Genomic DNA, 21,988 nt, shown 5'->3' on the forward strand with positions numbered 1-21,988 from the left:
GGAAGAGGAGCAGCACCGCAGTTGACCACGACCTCGGCGGGCGGGCATCTGAGAGGTAAACTGAGTCCCGGGGAGTAGTGCCGCGAACCGCTCACCTCCCAGGAAGCGGGGGCCGGGGGGCGAGGGGAGAGTGGAGGCTGCAAGCCACCAACCCACTAACTCCACTTCTCCGCGTCCTTCCAGGCCCCGATCGAGAAGCCTGGGAGAGCAGCCGAGCTACCCCCGTAGGAGGAGCCAGTCCGAGCCCAAGGCGCCACCACCGAAGAAGCAGCGCAAAGTAGCACTCGCCTCCATGGCCCACTCACCGGTGGCTGTCCAAGTGCCCGGGATGCAGGTGAGAAAGCCCAGGCCTCCTCTGCCATCCACGTGACGGCTCCGGAGCCCCGCTCTGGGCACCGGGGACCAGGGGCAGCCACCGGGCAAACCTGGGGCAGGGCCGGATCCCTCTCCAGGTGACCCCGAAGTAAAGCTCGAGGTGTTTCCTGGCGTCCGGGCTAGAAGGTGCTTTGCACGGGAGAGATTGGGACGACTGGGGCGCGACAGTAAATGGGGGCTGGGGTTGTGGGGAGGGGGGCACGATTAAAAACAGGCCAGAACCTTAGGCACCTGTGCTTGTTGGCTCTTTGATCGTGGCACGGTTGAGGACTGGGGGTGGGGGTGGGGGTGGGGAGTGGCCCAGAACTTAACCTAGATGAGATGGAGGCATCTCGGGATGCGTGGGCTAAAACACCCCAGCGTTGCCCCCCGCACGACACACACACAGAAGTTGGGGCGGAGCGAGACCAGGAGTGGTGGTGGCATTGAATTGGGTTCTTCCTGTGTGCAGAGAGAGAAGAGCTAGAAGACTTTTTTCTGTCTCTTGTGCCACTTAAAGGCAAACTTGTATCTCGCTCCCCCACCTGGCCCAGGGGATAGTGCTGAGAGGAACGCAGGAGCCTGTTCTGAGTACCTAGGTGATGACTTCCCAGGCCCATCTCCCTGTCTCTGATAAAGTGCTGAGCACATGTGTTGAAGCTTTTGTCCAGTGCAAAGGACTACTACTGAGTGGGACCCAACTTCTTATTCCAAGTCTGTGCAGTTTCCCCCATTATATTATCATTTTATTAGACAAAAGCGATGTCAACAGACTTTCTACACATCTTGTCTGTTTTTTAAACCACTATAATATTTTAAACCATTTACATTTGACCCCCACCACACGGTGGCCTAAACAACCCCTTCATGAATAATAGGTCAGAGGCTAAAAACACTGAAACGGATTCCTTGTGATCTTCTAAATATGCTAAGCCAAACAAACAAACTTTTTTTTCAAGTTAGAAAATGTCTGGAACTTTTGCATAGCTTATGCTTCTAGTAGGAATCAAAACTTTGGGAACTGGAGATTCATTTTACTGCCTGCTGCATGCGATTCAACTTTTGCCTTGGAAATTGGTCTTGTGTTATCCATGATCACAAAGGTGATTTAAAAAAAAAACTTTCTCCTCAAAAGGGCCATTTGTGTAGGACATACAGCTACCCTGAATATAGAGCAGGTCTCAGTTGAGACTCAGGAAGTTTGCCTATATTTAATAAAATTACAGAAGGGGGGGGGAAGAAATGTGAAATAGGAAATAGTAGGGCCTTTTATGGTATTAATCCATTTAAGCTTTTCCCAGGGCCCCCAACTTTTTTCTCATGGTTCTCCTTCCCTGGCTCTCTTTCCCTTAACTACTCTGCCCCACACCCATTCATTCAGTTCTACCTTTGGTTGTTTCTGGAGAAGCAGACATTTGCAATAGGAGCTACGGTTTTGCTCTGTTTGATCTGGACCACAGTGTGAACTTTTCCCTGCGTGCTCTTCTGGCTATGATGTGGAGAAGTAGAGCTTTACATATGTAATGTTTGTCGCTCGGGGACTCCATGCTTCTCGAGCCATTGTGTGCACGCGCCTGCCTGCACGCATCCTCACTGATGCCTCTCATTCATCAACTCTGTGATTCTGGGGGACTCTGTGTGCTCAGGAGAAAATGGTTTCTGGTCTTTATTTCATTTGTCTTGACTTTATTTGATTTATGTGGTTTCTGGTCTTTATTTAATTTGTCTTGACATTATTTGATTTAGATGGCTTACGAACTGCTTGCTGTTCAGCAGTTTTGTATTGCTCCTTGCTTTGTTTAATTATCGAAGCTGGTTATTTCTTGGGTTTTCGGTTCTTACTTAAGGTGGGTTAAATTGGGAATCACATATTTGAAATGATCAACTTTGCCTCGCATGGTATGCCTTCTCAAAGTCGCTGTGATTTTGTCAAAGTGTGGTTGCACAGGGCAGGAATGCCATTTTTAGCCAAGACACAATGATTGTTGATTTGCTACCCTCTCCATCTAAATGAAACTGCAAATTCTTAAATTATTTCCATTTTTCTTTCTAGATGTGGTTCGGAAGTACTTGCTGTAACATAAAAAACAACAACAAAAACTTTTTCCCTACTTGAAATTATACAGTGACCTAAAAAAATTCACAGAACGCAGCATGACCCTTTAGCTTAGAGTATTTTTGTTTTCTTTTGCAAAACTATGGTGTGGAAATATATCCTGGGATCATAATAGTCTCCTAGAATTTTGACAGAGTTAGGAACAAGCAACTTTTAGGTTGTTTAAGCAGTAAGAAGACTTGATTTTGCCATGTGTTCTTTAAATTAATGTGGAATATTTCCCCAAATCAGGGTGAAGTGACTGACCAGCCTGTACGTTTTTAACTGTTTATGTTGGAGAGTTATGAAGATTGATGGGAAAAATGAGTTTTCCAGAAATTAAAAGCAAAATTACTTTCTCCACGATGTTTTTCTCCCTTTGAGGAGTGACGAGGAGCAGAAGCCAAGCTACCTGCTCTGTCACTTAAGATTCAGCATTGCAAACTTTTCAAACAAAGACATTTCTGTTGCTACTGGTTTAAAATAGAAAAGAAACTTGGAGTGAAGGAAGAAAACTCAGGATTTGGTCCAATTCAAACTCATCCTTTATGAAATTAGTTCCTCAAAATTTAGATTGTTATTTCTCAGTACTGTAGTAATGAACATTTTTGTTCTGTTGCACTCAACGTCTAGGATATGACTTTTCATATTTAACTGGTGCACTTTTTTAGGTTTGTAACTAAAGGAATTTTCCATCCCAGGAACTGTACTCTTGAACCACATTTAAAGTACAACCTTAAAAAAAAAAAAAACCAATAAACCTGTTTCTTTCCACCCAAATATTTACTCTTCAGTGATTTAAAACCTGTTTTTGTCTTTAAAGTTGTCTGCTAAAAAATAACATTTGAAAGTTTAAGATATTTCCCTTAAAGCTTGCATTAGTGTTTTTAACGAACTGTGGAAATGATCTTTGAAAGTATAGTCTTGCATTAATGTTTTTAAACAAATATGCAAAAGCAGTTTTCAGTCTTTCATAATGTTTAGGTGAGAGGAAAAAAGTTAGATGTTCAACTGAGCATGTGTTACTATGTTTGTTATGCTTTGTGCTATGTCTCTCACTAGCAAAACAAATTTGCTTACTTATAGAATTCTAAAATGAGCTCTTCTGTACCTTTACATGTGAACGGGATAGTGCAGCTTAACAGTGGCTGTTTGAGATACCAATGGAAATGGAATTTTAGTATTAATAAATACTTTGAGAACTTTTAACCAGGGAGTAAAAAACATTACCTGTCACTGGTGAGCCTAGTAGTGGCTTCTAGGAAGGACCAATATAGAAATATATGACCTGCCCTTAAAGAACTATCAAGAAATACGAAGTCTGTAATCTTACCTCTCTAAGTATAAAAAGAGGTTATGAATAGAAGAGTTGAAGGCTTCTGGAAGGTCAATTGACCCTACAGTATTGTTACGACTTAGGATAGACATTTCCAAATGAAGAAACACTCTTAGCTAAGGTATACCCTCACATATAGCCAAGGGCCTGCCTGCATGTTTAAACATACATGCATACATGCATATACACCTTCTTTGAAAGTGGAATAAAATCACTGGGGTGAGATGAAGTTTTTCTCTAAAGAAATAATAAATGATAATTTTGGAAAACTGGAGTGGGACCGGATCGTGGTGGCCTTTGAAAACCAGGGAAAGATTTAAGCATTTGAAATAGCCCTCGAACATTTCTTTATAATGGTACTCAATAACCACAACTATGTATGGGGAGAAAACTCCACATTGGATGAACAAATGCCCTGGGAAGTTACGATATTTAAGTCAGTGTGATCTGCAGAGGCTCCTTTGGTAGGACAGTTATAACTACGCAGATAAAGTGGATCTTATATTAACAGGTTGCCTTGCATAGCTCTGGGTGGCTTAAAGAAAAAAAAGACATCACGTGACTTAATAATTAGTTACAGGAGAAGTGATATAAGTACAGTACAGCTGGAGGAAATAAAAACGTAATGCAGACGAGGCAGACCTGGCAGGAAGCCGGTGATTTCTGTTCCATGCTGGTGAATTTGGAAGTAGCAAAGGGATGACACCATACGAAGCCCGACATAGGGTTGGAGATGCAGAACTGAGTCCTTAGCTCTTCTGTTCTTCAGTAATTATTTACCGCACATCTACTATGTGGCCCAGCATTTTACTTGACGATAAAAAGACGGAGAGCTCTCGAGATGAAAGCGGGTCATAACATCAGTGAGACTGTGGAAGTGAAGGCCCTCGTGGAACAGGAAACACAGGTTGTCAGTGAAGATGCCTGAGAGGATGAGAAAATCTGGCAAAATAAAGAGGGAGTGATTAGTTGGGACAAAAATCTTTATTAACTGTCACCCAGAAGCCTGGAGTGAAGGGGTGACTTGTGGCACCAGATTCCGGGATGTGGTGTTGCTGTCTCCTCATTTCTTTCTCATTGGTCAGTCAGGTTTGCTGTGTGACGTAGCAAGAGGTTGGAAGCATGACCCTGAACTTGGGAACCCTGTGTTGAGTGGTCGAAACTGAAGCATTAGATAAATGACAATAGCTGGAACAAAATAATCCGACCCAACTTTATCTTGGAGTAGGAGGAGCAGGTGCAATTTGAAGGCTTAACACTAGGGTCTGTAGGCTGGGGGATATTGGGGGAAAGTAAGTGGGAATTGGGCAGAGTATAGCGTGTGATGGGAACGGTAAGGAGGTTCTAGAAATGGTACTTGAATAAAGAAGCCCCCCCCCACACTTCCCATTCTTGAGCCATAGGAAATGAGAGCTTATAATTTGTCTGGTGTTTAGGAGCCAGTGAGCATTGTGGTGCTGTATTTTTTTTTACTCTCCCTTTTTTTTCGATTTAAGGTCATCTTTATTTATGCAGTTATGCGCTCATCCTTTCAAAATGCCAAAGATTACATAAATGTTCACATATACATAAAATGGCTGAAAACTACACAAAGCTGTTAACACTGTTACCTCTGAGAAGTTGTTAAGGGGATGAGAGTAGAGAAACTTATTTAAAAACCTCCTGTGCTGGCTTCTTTTTTTTCCTTGAGAATTACTTGGTTTTGCTTCTCTTTGCTTTGTGGGGGGGGGGGGTGTCGTTCAACTCACTGTGGTTCACAGAGTAGGATTAGCTAGTCCGATTTTGTGCGACTGCCTTAATTTTACACATTAGGAAATGGATTCAGAAAATGGAATGGCTTATTCAGACTCAGCCTGTACTAGTCTGAATCTGCCTTTCTTTTACTTAACAACCTTGTACAAATTGTCTCCAAAATTGGGAATAATAAAAGCTGCATTTCTTTTGCCTCAATGAGAGCTTGTTATGATGGAGTTATCTCTGGAGTATACTTGGAGCTCTCCTTGGCTTGATACCCCAACTTTTTTCAGTAAAACCAAATCCTGACGACTCCACTGCCCCCAGTCAGATCCAAGCCCTATGTTCCGTTTCCCTCATTTTCTACCTTGGGCTACTCTCAATAATAGCTCTAAACTCAGTTTAACTACTTCCCACCAAGCAATCCTATTTGATCTGCTGTGTTAGTTCCAATTCATTAATCACTGCCTGGCCAAACCTTACCTGCCTTTTCAGGTTCCAGTCTTACTTTCTCTATGGACTTCCTGAGAATGTACCAAGCTGAAGAACCTTCCATTTTCACACAATTTGTGTCTACTGTCAGAAGCAGACAGGGCCCAATTTATATCCTGTCTTCGATTTTCTTTAAATGTGTTTGTTAGGGCTAGAGAGATGTTTCAGTCAGTGGGCAAAGTCTTTGTCACCAGAGGACTTCAGTTCACAGCCCAGCCCCACATAAACACCTGGTGGGTCTGACTGTCTGTGATGTGAACAGTGTTTGGGATGGGCATACATATACATATGGAAAAATAAATAAGCTGTGTATGTCTCCAAATCTAGGTTGCAGATTGTTGAAGTTCTAGACCATTCCTTTTACTTTTGTTTATACCGTTAGCTAGGAGCTTTTACATAGATAAAATAAAAATATAAATGATAGTTATTAAAAATACATCCAGGAGTCTTTATACATAGAGTTGGCAAAGAACATACTGTAGACTATTCCTGCCTTTTAACTTTTTGGCTGATTTTGAAGTAAGTTGTGGAATGCTTATGTTGTGTTGTAGTAAGGGGGGGGCGGCTTCCCGCCACCCAGCTAGCTTTACCCAAAATAATTACATGGAAACTGTGTTCCTTTAAACACTGCCTGGCCCATTAGTTTCAGCCTCTTATTGGCTAATTCTCACATCTTGCTTAAACCCATATTTAGTAATCTGTGTAGCACCACGAGGTGGTGGCTTACCAGGAAGGATCTTAGCCTGCATCTGTCTTGGAGAAGAGAGTCATGGCGACTGCCTGACTCTGCTTTATTTCTCCCATAAGTCTGTTCTGTCTACTCTGCCTACCTAATTTTCTGTCCTATTAAAGGGCCAAGGCAGTTTCTTTATTAACCAATGAAAGTAACACGTAGACAGATGAATCCTCCTCCATCATTATGTGGACCATAAAGACAAATTTAAATGTGGACAGTAGAGACTTTGCATTCGTTGAAATGATTTTGATGAATAATATACTATGTAAGCGTGATGTAGTTCAGAACAATTCAGCTATCCACACTCCAACACTGTCATCCGCTTGTCGTCCATGTCTTTGTGAGAAAATGAGAGTCTCATGGATTTCAAGTGGGACTGATTTCAGGCAAACTTTTGTCTTTGGGGAAAATGGCTTCCTCTGTCCTCATCTCTTTGCTTTGCCTTCTCATTTGAGCTGCCTTTCCATTGCCCCTGTCGGATCATTTGGTGATTAGGACCTCACACCTTCTTTGTGTCTTTCTTCTCTTCTCCTGTTGCCTATGCTACTTTCTGAGGCTTCTTTATTTCCTAAACCCAGCTATCACATTGGAATTTGATAGTTTCATTCATATCAATGTATTTTTCAAAATATTTATTTTTATGTGTGTGAATGTTGGCCTGCATGTATGTAAACGTGTATGTACCACTTGTGTGCCTGGTGTTCAGAGATGGTAGATTCCATGGAGTTAAAGTTGGCGGTAGAGCCTCCACATAGGTGTTGGGAACCAAACTGAACCAGGGTTCTCCAAAAGAGTAGCAAGTGTTCCTAATTGCTGAGTCCTTTCTACCTCCTGTATTAAGGTCGTTTTGACTGAGAGTTCAGTGTGTGGATTCTCTTGTAATAATCACATTTTACAGGGACTCATGACAATTAAATGGAAATTTCATTGTAGAATTTCAAGCATCTTGGTACTACTTTTTGATTGAGTGTGTCTTCTGAAAGAGTGGTGGTATAGCTGATTGTATTTGTTGCTAGAAAAGGGAATTCAGAGAATTAAAACTAACATCATCCTTAGGTGTGATGCAACAAACTCCTTTTCATTTCTCATAATTAAGACTCAAGGTCTTCCTATGCACATATAAAACAATGTCTTTGGAGGAATGTCATGAATTTTACTAGTATTTATCTATTCATTCAATTTCTGCAGCACTTATGATAGAAGCCATGGCCTTCTGCATGATGTGTGCTCTAGAATTTTAAAATAAACAATAATTAATAAAATACCCACGGCTAAAATTTTCAACCCATGTTAGATACATATTTCTTACTTGGTCATCTGCCTCTTTAAGTAAAGTATTGTGTTCATAGAAATCAGATATTTAAGATAATAACTAGTTCCCCATCAAAACTCTTATGAAATAAAAGGAGTGATCGAAAGAAAATGCCTTCAAAATGGAATTTAAATGTAGAAGGCTGTCATTGTAGCCCTCGCTGACTGTCTTCCCAACCTTCGTTACAACAGGCAAATCACCTGATACGAATGTTTAGAAAAACAGGCAGGCTTATTTCCACAGCAAGTCCTGCCCTCTATTCCTGCCTGCCTCCTCATAACACCTCAGCAACATATCCCTACTGGGGCTGGAGAGAGAGGTGCAGGATGCTGCCAAGAACGCTCCTTGGCCTGCTCTGGACTTGTTCCAGCATTCCCCTGACAGCAGCCTACTGCCTTTTCTTCTCCTTCATTTCTCCTAAGATCATGGATTTGAATGATTCATATCCCCAAATATCAGATTAGCCATTAGAATGGCATACTTTGGGATACTCTGGCAAAATTAGAACCCGATTGCGGTTCCATCTTCCTGAGCCTTTGGGGAAAAACTGTAGACAGCTTAGATGAAAGAGATGAAAGATTTGTAAACATGTGTGTGGATTCCCCATCACCTCCCTCCCCCCCCCCCCCGCCGCCAGCATCAGTCATAGTGCCTAGTACTGTGGAGAGCTACATTCCCAGCCTCTGATTAGGTTTTCACTGCCCAGCTTCTACCTATCTGATCAAGTTCCTTTCCTAATGTGTTGTTGAGAAAGCAAGGCGCCATGGTTTTGTGCTTTCATCATAGAAAATGTCTACAGAAAAAAGAAAGAAAAAAAACACTTTTCAACTCTTTCTCTGTGGCCCTTGGAACAGGGATTGTGTGTTGATGGTGTTTTTCCTTTTTCGTGCACCACCTGTTAAAGAGAAAGTTATGGGGATCTGTAAAACCTTTCTGACTTAAAATTCAAGGCACTGGAATAAGTGAGGTTGAAATTAACCATGGTGACTTTAAAAAAAATGTGTTTATTAAAGAACAATAGGGTGTCGATCTGAAGAATAACTGTTGCTTTGGATTAGAGGAGCAGCTTCCTAGCATCAATGTAAAGAAGTCTCAGGGGAATTTGAAACGGACACTGCACTGGGTGTGCTCCGTCGTTTCAAAGTATGCTGGTGAATTACTCTACCAGATTTCAACAGTGCCTGGTAACATAATCCTAGGAGTGAATTTTTGGCAGGTGGAGGAAATGCTTCAAGGACATCTAGAAGCATCCAGAGTTTTCTTTGAAAATGCATTTTTGAGCTGCTCTGTTCCAGCGGTTTTTTTTTTTTTTTTACAAAAAAATATTTCCCTCCCCTAGATTTCCATTAAACCACTGGATTTGGGGCATATCACTTTACAGCATGTCTATTAAGCTAGGCTTAGCTATTTGATGCAGTAGCGGTTGAATAACAGAGTAACAGGTGATGGGGGAGGGGTGAGCAACATACATAATCAGGTGCGGTGTTGGGTGGGTGTGATTAATGCAAGGAAATTGGAAGAAGCTGAACCAGTCGAAACCATTAAGTCAGAATTTCTTCCCAAACCCTCTGCCCGCTAGAGCTGGGAAAGTTCTTGGATTCCTCCGTCTCAATTTCCTGCTGCCTGCCTTAACTTTAAGCAGAAGCACAAAAGAAACCAAGCAGGAAAGCATGCACACATGCTACTAAGTATGGCGATAGAAAGTAGAACTTTGACCTCTTGTGGTTAAAAGAGACTATAGTCAGAGTGTCTAGCCGCCCCGGGGAAAGAAACATTTTTCAGATGTATGCTTTTAAATGCTACTGACCCCATGGGGAAAAGGGTTAGCAAACTCATTAGCTCGGTCCTATTTACTTCTCCAGTTTACATCCAAATCCTTTGTTTGAAATGAGCTCAGAGCCTTCCTATGTGCCACCCAGTAAATGGTAATATATCAGACTTTCCCATGCTGGGCTGTACTGCCCCGGGTTTAATGTTTTTCTATTCTCACTCTTCAAGAAGTAACTGGTTCTGAACTCAGGTAGAAAGGCGTTATCAGCTCTTTCCAAAGCTTCTTTTGATTAGGGCATAGAACTTTGTGCTCATCATTTGAGACAGCAAACACAAGAGATTTTCTGACTTTAAGAAGTTCATAAACTAGAATGACATTGAGAAATTCGGCAGGGCACATTGAAACAAAGCATCTTAAATGATATAGACTCTGCTACAGATGCATCCCAGAGAAGATAGGTTATGTAGAATCTTGCCATTTAGAAAAAAAAAAAAAGAAGTTCACGAAAGAAGAAATGAGTACATCAGAGGTTTGAGGTAGGTACTAGTTAGAATGAACTGTTTGGGGCACGTTATACAAAGCCTTGAATGGCAGACTGAGACATTTATTTACTTGGTTAATCTTTAGTCGGTTATCAGAAGTTATTTAGCAAGATGAGTGTTTGTTTGGAAGTTCGCTTAAAACTTCAAAAATATGCAAGAGGCTGGATGGAGATAGGAAAGGTCGGAAGGCTTGAGTTGAAACGTGTTTGTGCTAGGGCAGTGGTTCTCAGCCTTCCTAATGCTTTGACCCTGAAATACAGTTCCTGGTGTTATGGTGATCCCCAACCAGAAAATTATTTTCGTTGCTAATTCATAACTCTAATTTTGCTGCTGTTATAAATCATAATTTAAATATTGGCTATGCAGGATATCTGATACGCAATCCCCATGAAAGGATCATTTGACCTCCCTCCCCCCTAAGGGGCCAAGACCCACAGGTTGAGAACTACTTATCTAGGGCAATGAAGGGCAAATTCCAGCCTGCTAAGAAACCACCTGGAGGGGTTGTTAAAACCAAGGCTGGTCCCATCCCTTCCATTTCCGATTCTGGAGGTCTGAGGTGGACTCTGGGAACCTGCATGTCTAATAATTTCTAAGGGGCCAAGACCCACAGGTTGAGAACTACTTATCTAGGGCAATGAAGGGCAAATTCCAGCCTGCTAAGAAACCACCTGGAGGGGTTGTTAAAACCAAGGCTGGTCCCATCCCTTCCATTTCCGATTCTGGAGGTCTGAGGTGGACTCTGGGAACCTGCATGTCTAATAATTTCCCAGCTGTTGTGTTGGTTTGGGGACTCTTCTGAGCACCACTCAAGGTATTTACAGACCTTGGTGACTAATTGAATGTGGGAATTGGAGAAGCATGATGAGAGGGTCAAGAATCAGATGTCCAGCTGAGTCTTGAAGAGAATCCGTAATAGGCCAGATTTGAAGTGCTGGCTCACAGAGCCAAGCAGAAGCAATCAGTAGCCGGCTTGTTCAGGAGAGAAAATGGAAACAGGGAGGGAGCTGATAGAAGATAAATGTGTGGGAGATGAAAACAACAAGATCTCCAGCTATCCCTCCAAAGATGGGAACACAGCTGTGTCCAAGTTCTACAGCTTCAGAACCAACCAACCAACCGAACAACAACAACCTCTTCCTCCATCTGTGGTTTGTTTCCTCCCTCAAGGTACGTTTGCATCTTAGAGAATGCCCACTGTCATTTGTATTGATCATTGACTCATGCGTGCTCTAAGTAAAGATTTTCTGTTTCTATCTGTCAATTGATAACTTAGATTTTGCTATATATAGTATATATATATATATATTTAACTTTTATATGGGAAATTTTTTTTCACTTTAGTGACAGTTTTTAATGAGCCTGGTGTCATCTTAACTGGTTTCAATGGTGCCATGTCACAGAACATCCTCGCTCGGGGTAATTCTTCAGGTGGGAAATTCTTGCAAATAGAAACTTTCTGTTGAATCCTGATAGCATGCCCAGCATGGTTCTGTGCTTTCGGTAGTAAACAGCTCAGCAGATTCTCTTAGTTGGGATGCAAGCACTTATTCAGAACATAAAATCTGGTTAAAACGAGGTAGAAGGCCATGATTATAAATGCCAATATTTTCCCCTAAATTGGAGATTTTTTTTTTAAAGCCCTTCTCCAATTTCATAAACATCATCACTTTTCGTGTTTCCGAATCCTCCTGCGGCTTGCTGTTGTTCACCTTCCTACCTGCATGGACCTCATCCACCAAACAAACTGAATCTAATGTATCTAGGCTGCTATTAGAAAAATGTTTATTCATAATCATGCCACTCTGAAGCCAACTTGTGATTAAATATGTAAATTTCCGGAAGAGAGAGGAAGTTAATTCTGAATCATTAAGGAAATATCAAACTACTTCCTAAATGGCCTTTCAGCCTTGTAACACATTCCCTAGACCTGCCGGGTTAGTACCTTAGCACTCGCCAACAGGTACCCTGTAGGAAAAGCAGAGTCAAGTTCAAACAGAGAATTAGAACTGAAAACAAGGGAAGCAAATATTTAATGGGTTTGCCGACTCCAAACAATGTGGACAAACTCGATTACCCACTGTACCAGTTTTGTATTAGATCATTTTCCAATTTCTAAAATGAACACAGGTTAACAGCAACAACAACAACAAAAGAATCCATCCTTCAGAAATAAAAATTGACCACCCACGATAGCCCAAACAGCACATACAGCAATTTCTCTTAAAGTATTTTAATCTATGTTTATTCATCATTAGAATAAACCCATATAATCACCTGTGGTCCCTTTATATAATACCGTTTCTTAAGCTGTAAAAGTCTGGTTACCCTGTCTATACCCCATGCTTTAGTGAACATCCATTAACTAGAGTCAAGATTGTTAACTTTCGTTTGTGTTGGTGAAAATGACTGATAGATGCAGCATACATGTATATATACATACATGTATACATATGTATATAGTTACACGTATGAAGGTACTGCACAGGAAATATAGTTTTCTATTTGAAAACCATTTAAAAAAGAAGGCTCAGCATAAAGTGGGCAGAAGATGACATGGTTCCTAAGTTCAAGCAACAGACAAATACGGCTTGATAATGACATTTAAGAAGGTCTGCACTTAATGGAAGGGAATGAAGGTTATGGAAAAGTGTATTTGTGAAAATTTTTTGGCATTCCTGTTGTTAGCAAATGTTTCTGTCATTTGAGAAAGTCTAGAGAATGCAGACTGTCATTTAGAATGTGCCCTGTAAGGTAGGGCATGTGTGCATACATACCCCTGCTGACATGCTGGACACTTCATTGTGACGCAGGGTAGTTACACTTTGATCATGGCTGGTTCTTCCTTCCTCATTTTGTTCTCTTGCTATTTAAACTCCCATGATTCTTACAGAAATTGAGCTCACCGCAGTCTGTTCCATACAGATCATGAGAATTGACTTTGAAGGAAATTCGATGCCGGCGTTAAGCAGTTTTAGAGAATTAGAATTGAACATTACGTGGGATTACATTTATCAAGATTTTCAATAGTCTCCTTAATTTCTCCCATAGAACAGTCTTACAGAGAATCGTTGCATCGAAGGCGCTGCCTTTGAGAAACACAAATCCGCTCACCTGTTAGTAAAATCAGAGATCCTAGGCAGTATGCAAATGATTTGTAGCTGTCACTGTCCAAGCTAATCCTGAAGCTAAATGTATTACCGATGTTTGACACTGTGGATTCTAAGGTGATCATGACTGGGAATGGAGGGAACCAGATACTGGAGTCTGACTCAGTCACAAACAGAATCTTGTACCAGGAAGCTGCTTTTTCTTCCAACTATTTATTTCGTTATGAAAATGGTGACTGTAACTGAAAGATCTTTTTTTTCCCACTCTGCCACCACCTTCCCAAAGGGCACATAAAATGAAAACGTGGGTTTCAAGTAGTTAAGGATGACTCAGTTTTGAGACGTTAGTATAGATGACACCTCCATGGTCGTCTTTTTAGACTGTGATCTCTGATAATAGCACGGGAAAAAGCTAGTCCCTTTCTTGCTCTGGGTTGCCTGTCTTCTGAGGTTCAGGCATCGTTTTTGGAAGCCCTGCTTAGGGAAGGTAGCATTTCCTAATACCAGAGGATTACTGCTGTCTCCTGAGCAAACAGAAAATATAGGTGAAGTAAAACGGTGCTGGACTCGGGGAGCACAGCAGGACAGCGCTTCCAAGGAGAGGGAAAAGTAGTCTTTTGCTTCAAAGACTGAGAATTTTGTCTGTCTATTTTTTAAGAATGGGAAATTTCCCTACTTTCTGCAGAGTGGAGAAAAGGCTAACAGAAAAGGAGATTGCGGAGGTAATAGTAATTGTTTGTCTAAATGTTGTTATGACTTCGGTGATGAAAGTTATATTTGCATCATTGATTCGTGATGACAAGAAAATATCTGTAAAGAGGATTTGGGGAGGCTTGCGAGAAAGCTTGTGAAAGACTGGGGGGATAAGCGATGACAATGGGGTGCTGATTTTAGCTGCTTTTCTAATTAAGATGTGCAAGTTAGGTTGTATGCGTCTCGATCTAAATAATTGCTTCTAGATACTTGTAATCATTTTAGGTGGTCCTATCCCTGTGTCATATTCTCCACAGACCCACTGTCCGCACCTAAAGGAGTACTTTCTATTTAAGCAAGGAAAGATGCCAGAATAGCATGGATTTCATTTAACTCATTCGGACTGCTGTTTTGTGTGGAGGAAGGACAAAAGAATGAGTCTCACTTTCAAATGATTGGGCTTAATATAATGGTTACATTTTCAATAGGCTCTGACATTTAAGGTCTCCCTGGAGAAGGGATTAGAATAGTTATTTGGCGTGTTTCAAGGCGGAAGACCATCTCTAATTTACTTTGAAATAAGTTTGCATAATGACTGTTTGATTCGTGTTTTGGCTGAGAAAATAGTTCAAACTGTAGTCATCCAGGTTTTGTTTGGGGTTTTTTGTTTGTCTCTGGATTGTTTTCTCCCTAGGAACACCTAATGGATATTGAATATTCTATTGTTTTTATTACTGATTTAAGTCTGCAATAGTTTAGAAGGTATAAATGTCTTCATTCTTTGCAGAAATAATAAAAACAAAATCAAAACTGAGCCCGCTTGTTTCTTCTAGGGGTTTCAGTGCCTGCTTCAGTTCCGGGACAGAGAAAGTTCTCTCCTGTTGCTCACCTGCATTCCTCTCTGAAGCAGGATAACAAGAAGCATTTTAATCTGATTGCTCGGCTGTACATTTTTTTTGATGACAGTTTGACATCCAATTACAATGTCAGGGATCAAAATTCTAGTTGATAGATAAGGCGCCGTTTTCGATTTGCTAAAGTACTCTGTTCGCTGAAAAGATGTGTTCATTATGAAAAAATATTCTTGGTTAACATAACCAAATACTTCCCAAGCTTGAGACCTGGATTTTTTTTTAACCTCAGGAGGTCAGTAAGTTGTTTCCTCTTACCCATGAGGCTGGAGAATGCAGTGCATTCTGTTTCCCTGTGCTCTAGCACCTGCTAAACTACGGTATGAGGAGACTGCCCGAGTGACTCTCCAGGTACGAGTTTCAGGGGAGTAGGAATTAGGACCGAGGCATTGTTGCGGTTGGTTCATCTTAGTGGGTTTTGTTTAGTTTCTTCTGCTTTAGTTAATTTGGCTGTGACACAGAATCTTGAAACATAGCTCGGGATGGCCTGGGACCTGTAGCACGTCTCCTGCTTTAGCTTTCCAAGAGCTGGGATTACATGCCTGATGCACCATATCTGGCTTAGTTTTTATTTGTACATCAGGGCAATATTCAAGTGTTTATATATTGGAGAGTCTGGATACCCATTCCAAGCAAACTTTGAATGAGATGTGAGGTATTTTCTGTGAAAGCAGTTTACGTACAGCTCATGTTTTGACTGAGAAATCAGTTTTCTACTAAGAGGTATATATAATGTTTGCCTTGCAATTGAGACAAAAGGAAAGGGGCTTGAAATTGGACAATTTTACATTCTGCCTTGGTAAATATTTATAAATGACTGTGTTTTGTATTTTTGAGGCAAGGTCTAGCACTATAGCCCAAGCTGGCCTCTCATTCACAATCCCCGTGTCTGCTCCTCCCGAGTGCCCTACCATGCCCCAGTCCTTGACTGTATTTTTAAAACATTTATCATTCACCTTAGGGTGGAGCTTTTGGAACTTTCTCAAGTAGGACTTTGTTATCTGAATCACGAAACAAGAAAAGTCCCGATTCTCCTTTGAAGGACACATGACTAAGGCTAATTCTCTTTGCGCTCTAGATCAGTTATGATTGAGTGTGTGTGTGTGTGCACACACACACACACACACACACATTTAATATATAGTGGATTAATGGCAACAGTTAACACACTATAGCTGAGAACCAAATTCTACCTGCAAACTAAAATAATATTACTTGCAATAGTAATAATAATGAATATAGCCATGCTGGGGATGGGACCAAGCACATGCATGGGAAGCATTTTAACACTGAACTCTGTCCCCAAGAAGGAAGAAAAAGATGATCCTTGTTATGTTTTCAGAAAATAGTTTATAAATATGACACTCAGGGACTGCAGTCTTCATTTGACTCACAAAACCCCTTTTAAGAAAATGTTTCCCAGCTCTGCCTTAGGACCTTGACCCCACTAAGAATCGCCGATCTAGAGAAAGTAGGGTTTTATATCATTTCCTATAAAGGTAGATGTGTAGTATGAAAATGAAGTTTTCTCTTTGCCAGACACCTGATTTATATGCAGTCCTATTATTAAAATGAACCCAAAGAAATACCTCAGATTATAGTAAATGTATACTTTTCTTCACTTCTTCAAGATAAATTTTAGCCACTGAAGAATATAGAAAGTTGGATTGACAAGAACATAAAGCATGTGTGTTTTTTTAATGGACATATTTAATTTTTTTCTCAATTTTAACACAGAAAATAAAGAAATGTAATGGAGGGCAGAAGATAGCTTTCCTTGCGTTTATTTGTATTTTAAATTAAACAGCTATTATCTATTCAAGAAGGGAATTGAATAGCGAGTGTTAAGTGTCAGAAATAATCACATTTGTTTCTTCCTTGTACAGCCTAAGTGTCCTCTCCCTACAATTAACATCTCAGGGACCTCGTCAGCAGGAAGGAGAAGAATACTTAATCAAAGATGCATTAAAATTATTATATCATGGCATGTGAAATAATCAGGCTCTATCAAAAGCCACTTAACCGCTTGATTTTGTGGGGGAGGTGACATCAGCCATAAAGCATGTATTGGCAAATCACAAAATGATCGAGACCAGCAGGCATTATGTATAACCTGCTGCAGAGTTCCTTTCTCTCTCCATTTCGTTAATCACGAGGCTCTATCAGCATTTTCCCCCCTGGAAAGTGTCAGATATCACCCTTGCTTTTTATCATGCCCTTCTGGCTTTTGTCAGTAACTCGACTCAAGGCTGTGTGCAGACATGATGGAATTACCTGAACTACAACATTTATTTTAGCCTTCATCTGCTGAAAACTGTCAGTGGTTCCCTACCAGCCCAATCAAAAATTCCGAGGAAGGCTAAGCCAGTCCAAACTGTTGAAATGAGCTGCCATTAAGGTTGGGTATGAAGAAGGGAAAGAAAAAGGAAGAAAGAACTTTCCTAAGGCAAGGGAGATCAAAGAGACTTCTTCCATTTTATTTCTACGTGATTTTTTTTTTCAGTCTTTTTGGGGTGGGCAGTGAGATTTCCTTGGTGAATGGCACTTTCTGGCTAGGGCTCCAAAGTGAGAAGCTGAAATTCAGCTAAAATTGGAAATCGCCACTCTGAAAGCATTTTAATTGCTCAGATTCAACTTTCAAGATTGTGTTAATGACAGCAAGACAAGAACTGATGAAGGGACTTGATCATCTGCCTTCAACCTGGGATCACTTGTTTGTGAAAACCCACAGCACCATCCTCCCACCTAGAAACTCACGATGAAGCCAAAAGGGCAAGTGCTTGTCAATGCTCATGTCTGTTTTCAAATCTTGCTCCCTTCCAAAAGCTATAAATAGACCATATGGCAGTTTCTTAAGGGAGAAATTTTGATTCCTATGCATATAAAGCTTTGGCACTGGCTATTGTTTATTCTAATTGGAGAATGACAGTTCTGTTGTATTGATTGTTAACTAGACAAGGACTACAAGTTTCCAAACATAAAAGGGCTTGCATTTACATTAGTATATATAAGTCATATTTGTAGAGAAGACACAGAAACCACTTCTTGCTTATAATATTTGCAAAGAAAATTTGAAAAAACTAGCTCATTATTAGGTAACTCAGAACTTAGTGATAATTTCCCTTTTATTTAGACATTTAATCTATCCACAGATTTAAATTGTGCTTTGGCAATAGGTACCAATTTTGGTTATGTCAGCAAGACCAGTGAGTCTAAACACTGGTGAATCTGTACCTGTAGGGAGAGACATTTGATGTCCGAAATGCTAATGACAAATGGGATAACAGCAGGGGTTTTGAGTGGGATTAAGATAGGTTTGAAAATTTTCAGTTCAGGAAATGTTGGTGAACTTCCAGAGGAGATTGATTTAAAAGAAAAGGTAGAAGAGCTTTCCTCACTCCCTTTCTTTGGGAAGGTGTTTAATATTTTTCTTAATCAATGTCATTCCCTATGTCGAGGAAAATGACAACAGAAAGTCATCATTAGAGAGGATGCTGGCATCCAGCCAGCCCCGTCAAGCAACAACTTATACAAGTTACATGCATGACATGCTGAGTGCACGCATGTTTAGTTCAGTTGTACTAGTGCTTAGCATGGACTTTTCAGGCATAGCCAATTTATTTTACTTGGTTTCTTGAGTGTATTCTTTTTCGAAAACATTTTTATTGTTGTTTCTTGGGAATTTCATATATGAGCTCAATGTATCTTCATCATATTCATACCCTCCCCGTCCAGCTCCTGCACTCTCTCCTCACATTCTCCTCAAATGCGTGTTCCCTTCTTCTATAATCATTATTGTGATATTTATATATCTGCATATAGACACGTGTTTGTCTACATATAGACCTGTGTATGTAAAACCTATGGAGTCCACTCTAAACTTACATATACAGAGGCTCCAGTGGTATTTTTAACTTTCGAGAAGTGAAAATGAATTGTCTATCATATTGGAAGACTATTGTATTCTAGTTTACTAGAATCTCCCCCTCGACTCATTACTAGTGTTTCCCGTGCTTAAAATCATTTGTTGTTGGTGTCCTCGTGCCATCAGTGTCTTTTTCTTGTGACTGTAGAATGTTCAAGCCAGCAGGACCCAAGAGATCATTTTCCTGAGTCCTAAGATTCCTTTGGGCAACTCCTTGCAAATACTATTTGATGAAATTCATTCCAAGGAGAGATTTGATTAAGGAAGAAAATGTTGGCAGGGAATTATTCTACGGCACTTTTTCCTTCAGAAGGGAAAGGTAAGGGCTACGCAAAATTCCACGTTTTCAAGCAGTGTTAATTTTCTAAAGGAACTCACGGTGTTAATAATTTAGTGCTGTGCTTACAAGCTTCAAACCTATTGATTTTCATTGGAATTCTGTATCTAAAAGGAAGCCAGGGCATGAGCAAATCAATTTTGCTTTAATTCAATGCATTTTAATAAGTGTGCTGAAGATTCATCATAACATTCCCCGGGACAGCTCAATATCTGCTCTAACGGGCTGCTGCCCTCGGTGCTGAACAAAGGTGCCCATCTCTGCAAGTACTAGAATGACATCCTTTTATTTAACTCTGGTATGGATGACAGAATGAGCCTCTCATTGTCCATCACTTTAAAGTGCCCTGTGTGGGCTTGATGAAATAATAGCCTGAATATATCAGGCTATCTCTTTGACCATTTATATATTAACAGAATCCCTGTCTTTCTTTCACTGCGTGGCCTTTTCCTTCTTTCCGAATGAATATTTCATAGTTAGGGCTTATTATCAATCCCAGGCTATATTTATGTAACATCCTGTCTAGTCAGTAATAATCCCTTTCATTTTAACATTAATGCTCGTGATTCAGCCTGACCCTGACTAAATTGTGTATTTTTATGTGTTTAGCCGGGCTTAATTAGAAGAGATGCACAGCACAGTGATAAACCAAGTCCCGGGTCTTGAAGCCTCTCATCTTTACATTCGAGTATAAAATGGCAAGACAGCCCCCAGGACATGCAGGAGTCATGAGCTTTGCCTAATTGCTGTGGCAGATGGGCTCACAGAATCAGATTTGTGTATTCTACTGATAGGAACCCTGGCGTTTGTGGCTACTCCCAACTCTTCCTTGGCTGTAGATTCATACTGTTTTCCAAACTGCTGTTTTCCAAGTCTAATGATGTCTCTCATTGAAGAAAAATCTCAACCTTTAGGGAAAAGTTAATCATATATGAGCACAGGGATTACCTGAAAATTCCATACCTATTTTAATACCCTTCAGCTTATTAAATGTAATCTCCCTTGTACCAAAACCAGCAATCCAACTGCAAATGAGAGGATAACCTGATGCCAAGGTTTTCTCCCCTAGGTGGTCCTTAAATGAAACACTTTGTAAACAGCCAAGGACTGCAATGTATAAGCTATTGTACTGGGGTCCTGTGAAGCATAGCTGGTACTGAGGGAAAGAGAGCCCTACCCTTTAAATTAACTTATGGATGAAATCAAAAGGTTGTGGCAATGAAAGAGAATGCAAGCAGAATACAATGCATGCTCTAATTGAGGCACGACGAAAGGGTACAAGAGGACAGAGGATGAAACAGTAGCTTCCGCTTGGAAATTGTGAGTTGGGAGAAAGTATTGTCTTTATTAAAGATAGGTGATATCCAGAGACAGAAGAAAGACGGGATATTGTTCATTGAGAAAACTGCATGGTTCAAAGCCTCAAAAAGAAGAAGGTAGAATCATAGGCTACTGGAGCATTGCAGTGAAATTGGTATGTCTAAGCTACTATCTTCAGGAAACACTGGCCTTGAGATATGGTAAACTATCCCTGGAACTTTCCCCTTGGTGCTTGGTTTTGTTGGCTGTTACTGTTCTATTTCTGTTCAGTACAGCTGTGTTACCTTTTCGAATCCTTTTGAATGAATGTTCTTCACAGTTAAGACAGAAGTTACTTTTAGGTCCTATCTCTGTTCCAGTCCTGTATGTCTTGACGTCTTTGGGGACAGTCGTTTATATATAATGGTGAGGGGCAGCGGTCAGTATGCATAGTGATTCACTGTATTGCTCTTTCTCTATCCTCAGCTCTGGGGTCTGCATCACTGCGCTGCTCGGGAGTGGGACTTTGGTACAGTTGGCTAGTGATGCTGATCTTCTTCCTGGCACATAGTAGTGCATGCTTTTCATATCACTCACTGTGAACTACTATGTGGTTAATGCCGGTTCATCCCTTACTTATTTATGTTTAGAAACCAGGGTTGGTGACTGTTAGCGAGAAAGGGAAAACAAAGGAACTTGGCTTCTAATACTTGACAGCTACCCAGCATCTGAACAGTACGGAATCTAAAGCTCACTGAATCCACCCACTCTTCCTCACCAGACAGATGGAGAAGCTGACATTTAATTGTGGACGTCTTGTAATTTGCAGGATAAGCAAAATTAAGCCAATTTTGCCTGACCTCAGTGCTCTCTTTACCTCTAGAACGCTAGGAGACCCCAGACCTCCCTTTTCCTTCAGAATGGATTTAAGGTCAGAGAGAAATGAGCTAAATGATGCAATGGAATTTGCATCCAGCGTTTCTTGTGATGATAGCCTTGGCTTTGGGTTTATCGAGAAAAGAATGTGATTGTTTGCAGGATCCCTCTTTCCCCTTACCCATGGCTCTAATTAAAGGTTTCAGGAACTTTGGATCCCACAGTTCGAAAAAAAAAAAGACAAAATTAGTCATTTCCTTTCATTTACAACCACTTTAGGCCCACAGATGATTAACTTGGCTGGACAAAATAATCTGAGACATGTCCATTAGAATAACAGGGACGTGGAGACCGCTCTATCTGGGAAACAGAGTGAATAAAAGTGCGGCTTCTTGACTTTGCTTCCTGTGTGAGCAACGCAGAGGTGGGAGAAGTATGGTAAAGTGCTGCTCGTTATTTCTGCAT

General features: G+C 40.7%; 1 protein-coding gene across 1 annotated transcript in view; it reads left to right on the forward strand.

Annotated features, from left to right (window-relative positions):
* The first annotated feature begins 247 nt into the window (after window positions 1-247).
* Stk26 (serine/threonine kinase 26) overlaps window positions 248-21,988 on the forward strand; it is a 54,455-nt gene continuing 32,714 nt past the window's right edge. Inside the window, exon 1 of the mRNA XM_038316759.1 lies at window positions 248-334. Coding sequence (XP_038172687.1) covers window positions 293-334 — 42 coding nt within the window. The 5' untranslated portion in view covers window positions 248-292. The remainder of the gene's footprint in view (window positions 335-21,988) is intronic.

Source organism: Arvicola amphibius, chromosome X (genome assembly GCF_903992535.2).
Source record: "Arvicola amphibius chromosome X, mArvAmp1.2, whole genome shotgun sequence".
NCBI lineage: Eukaryota > Metazoa > Chordata > Mammalia > Rodentia > Cricetidae > Arvicola > Arvicola amphibius.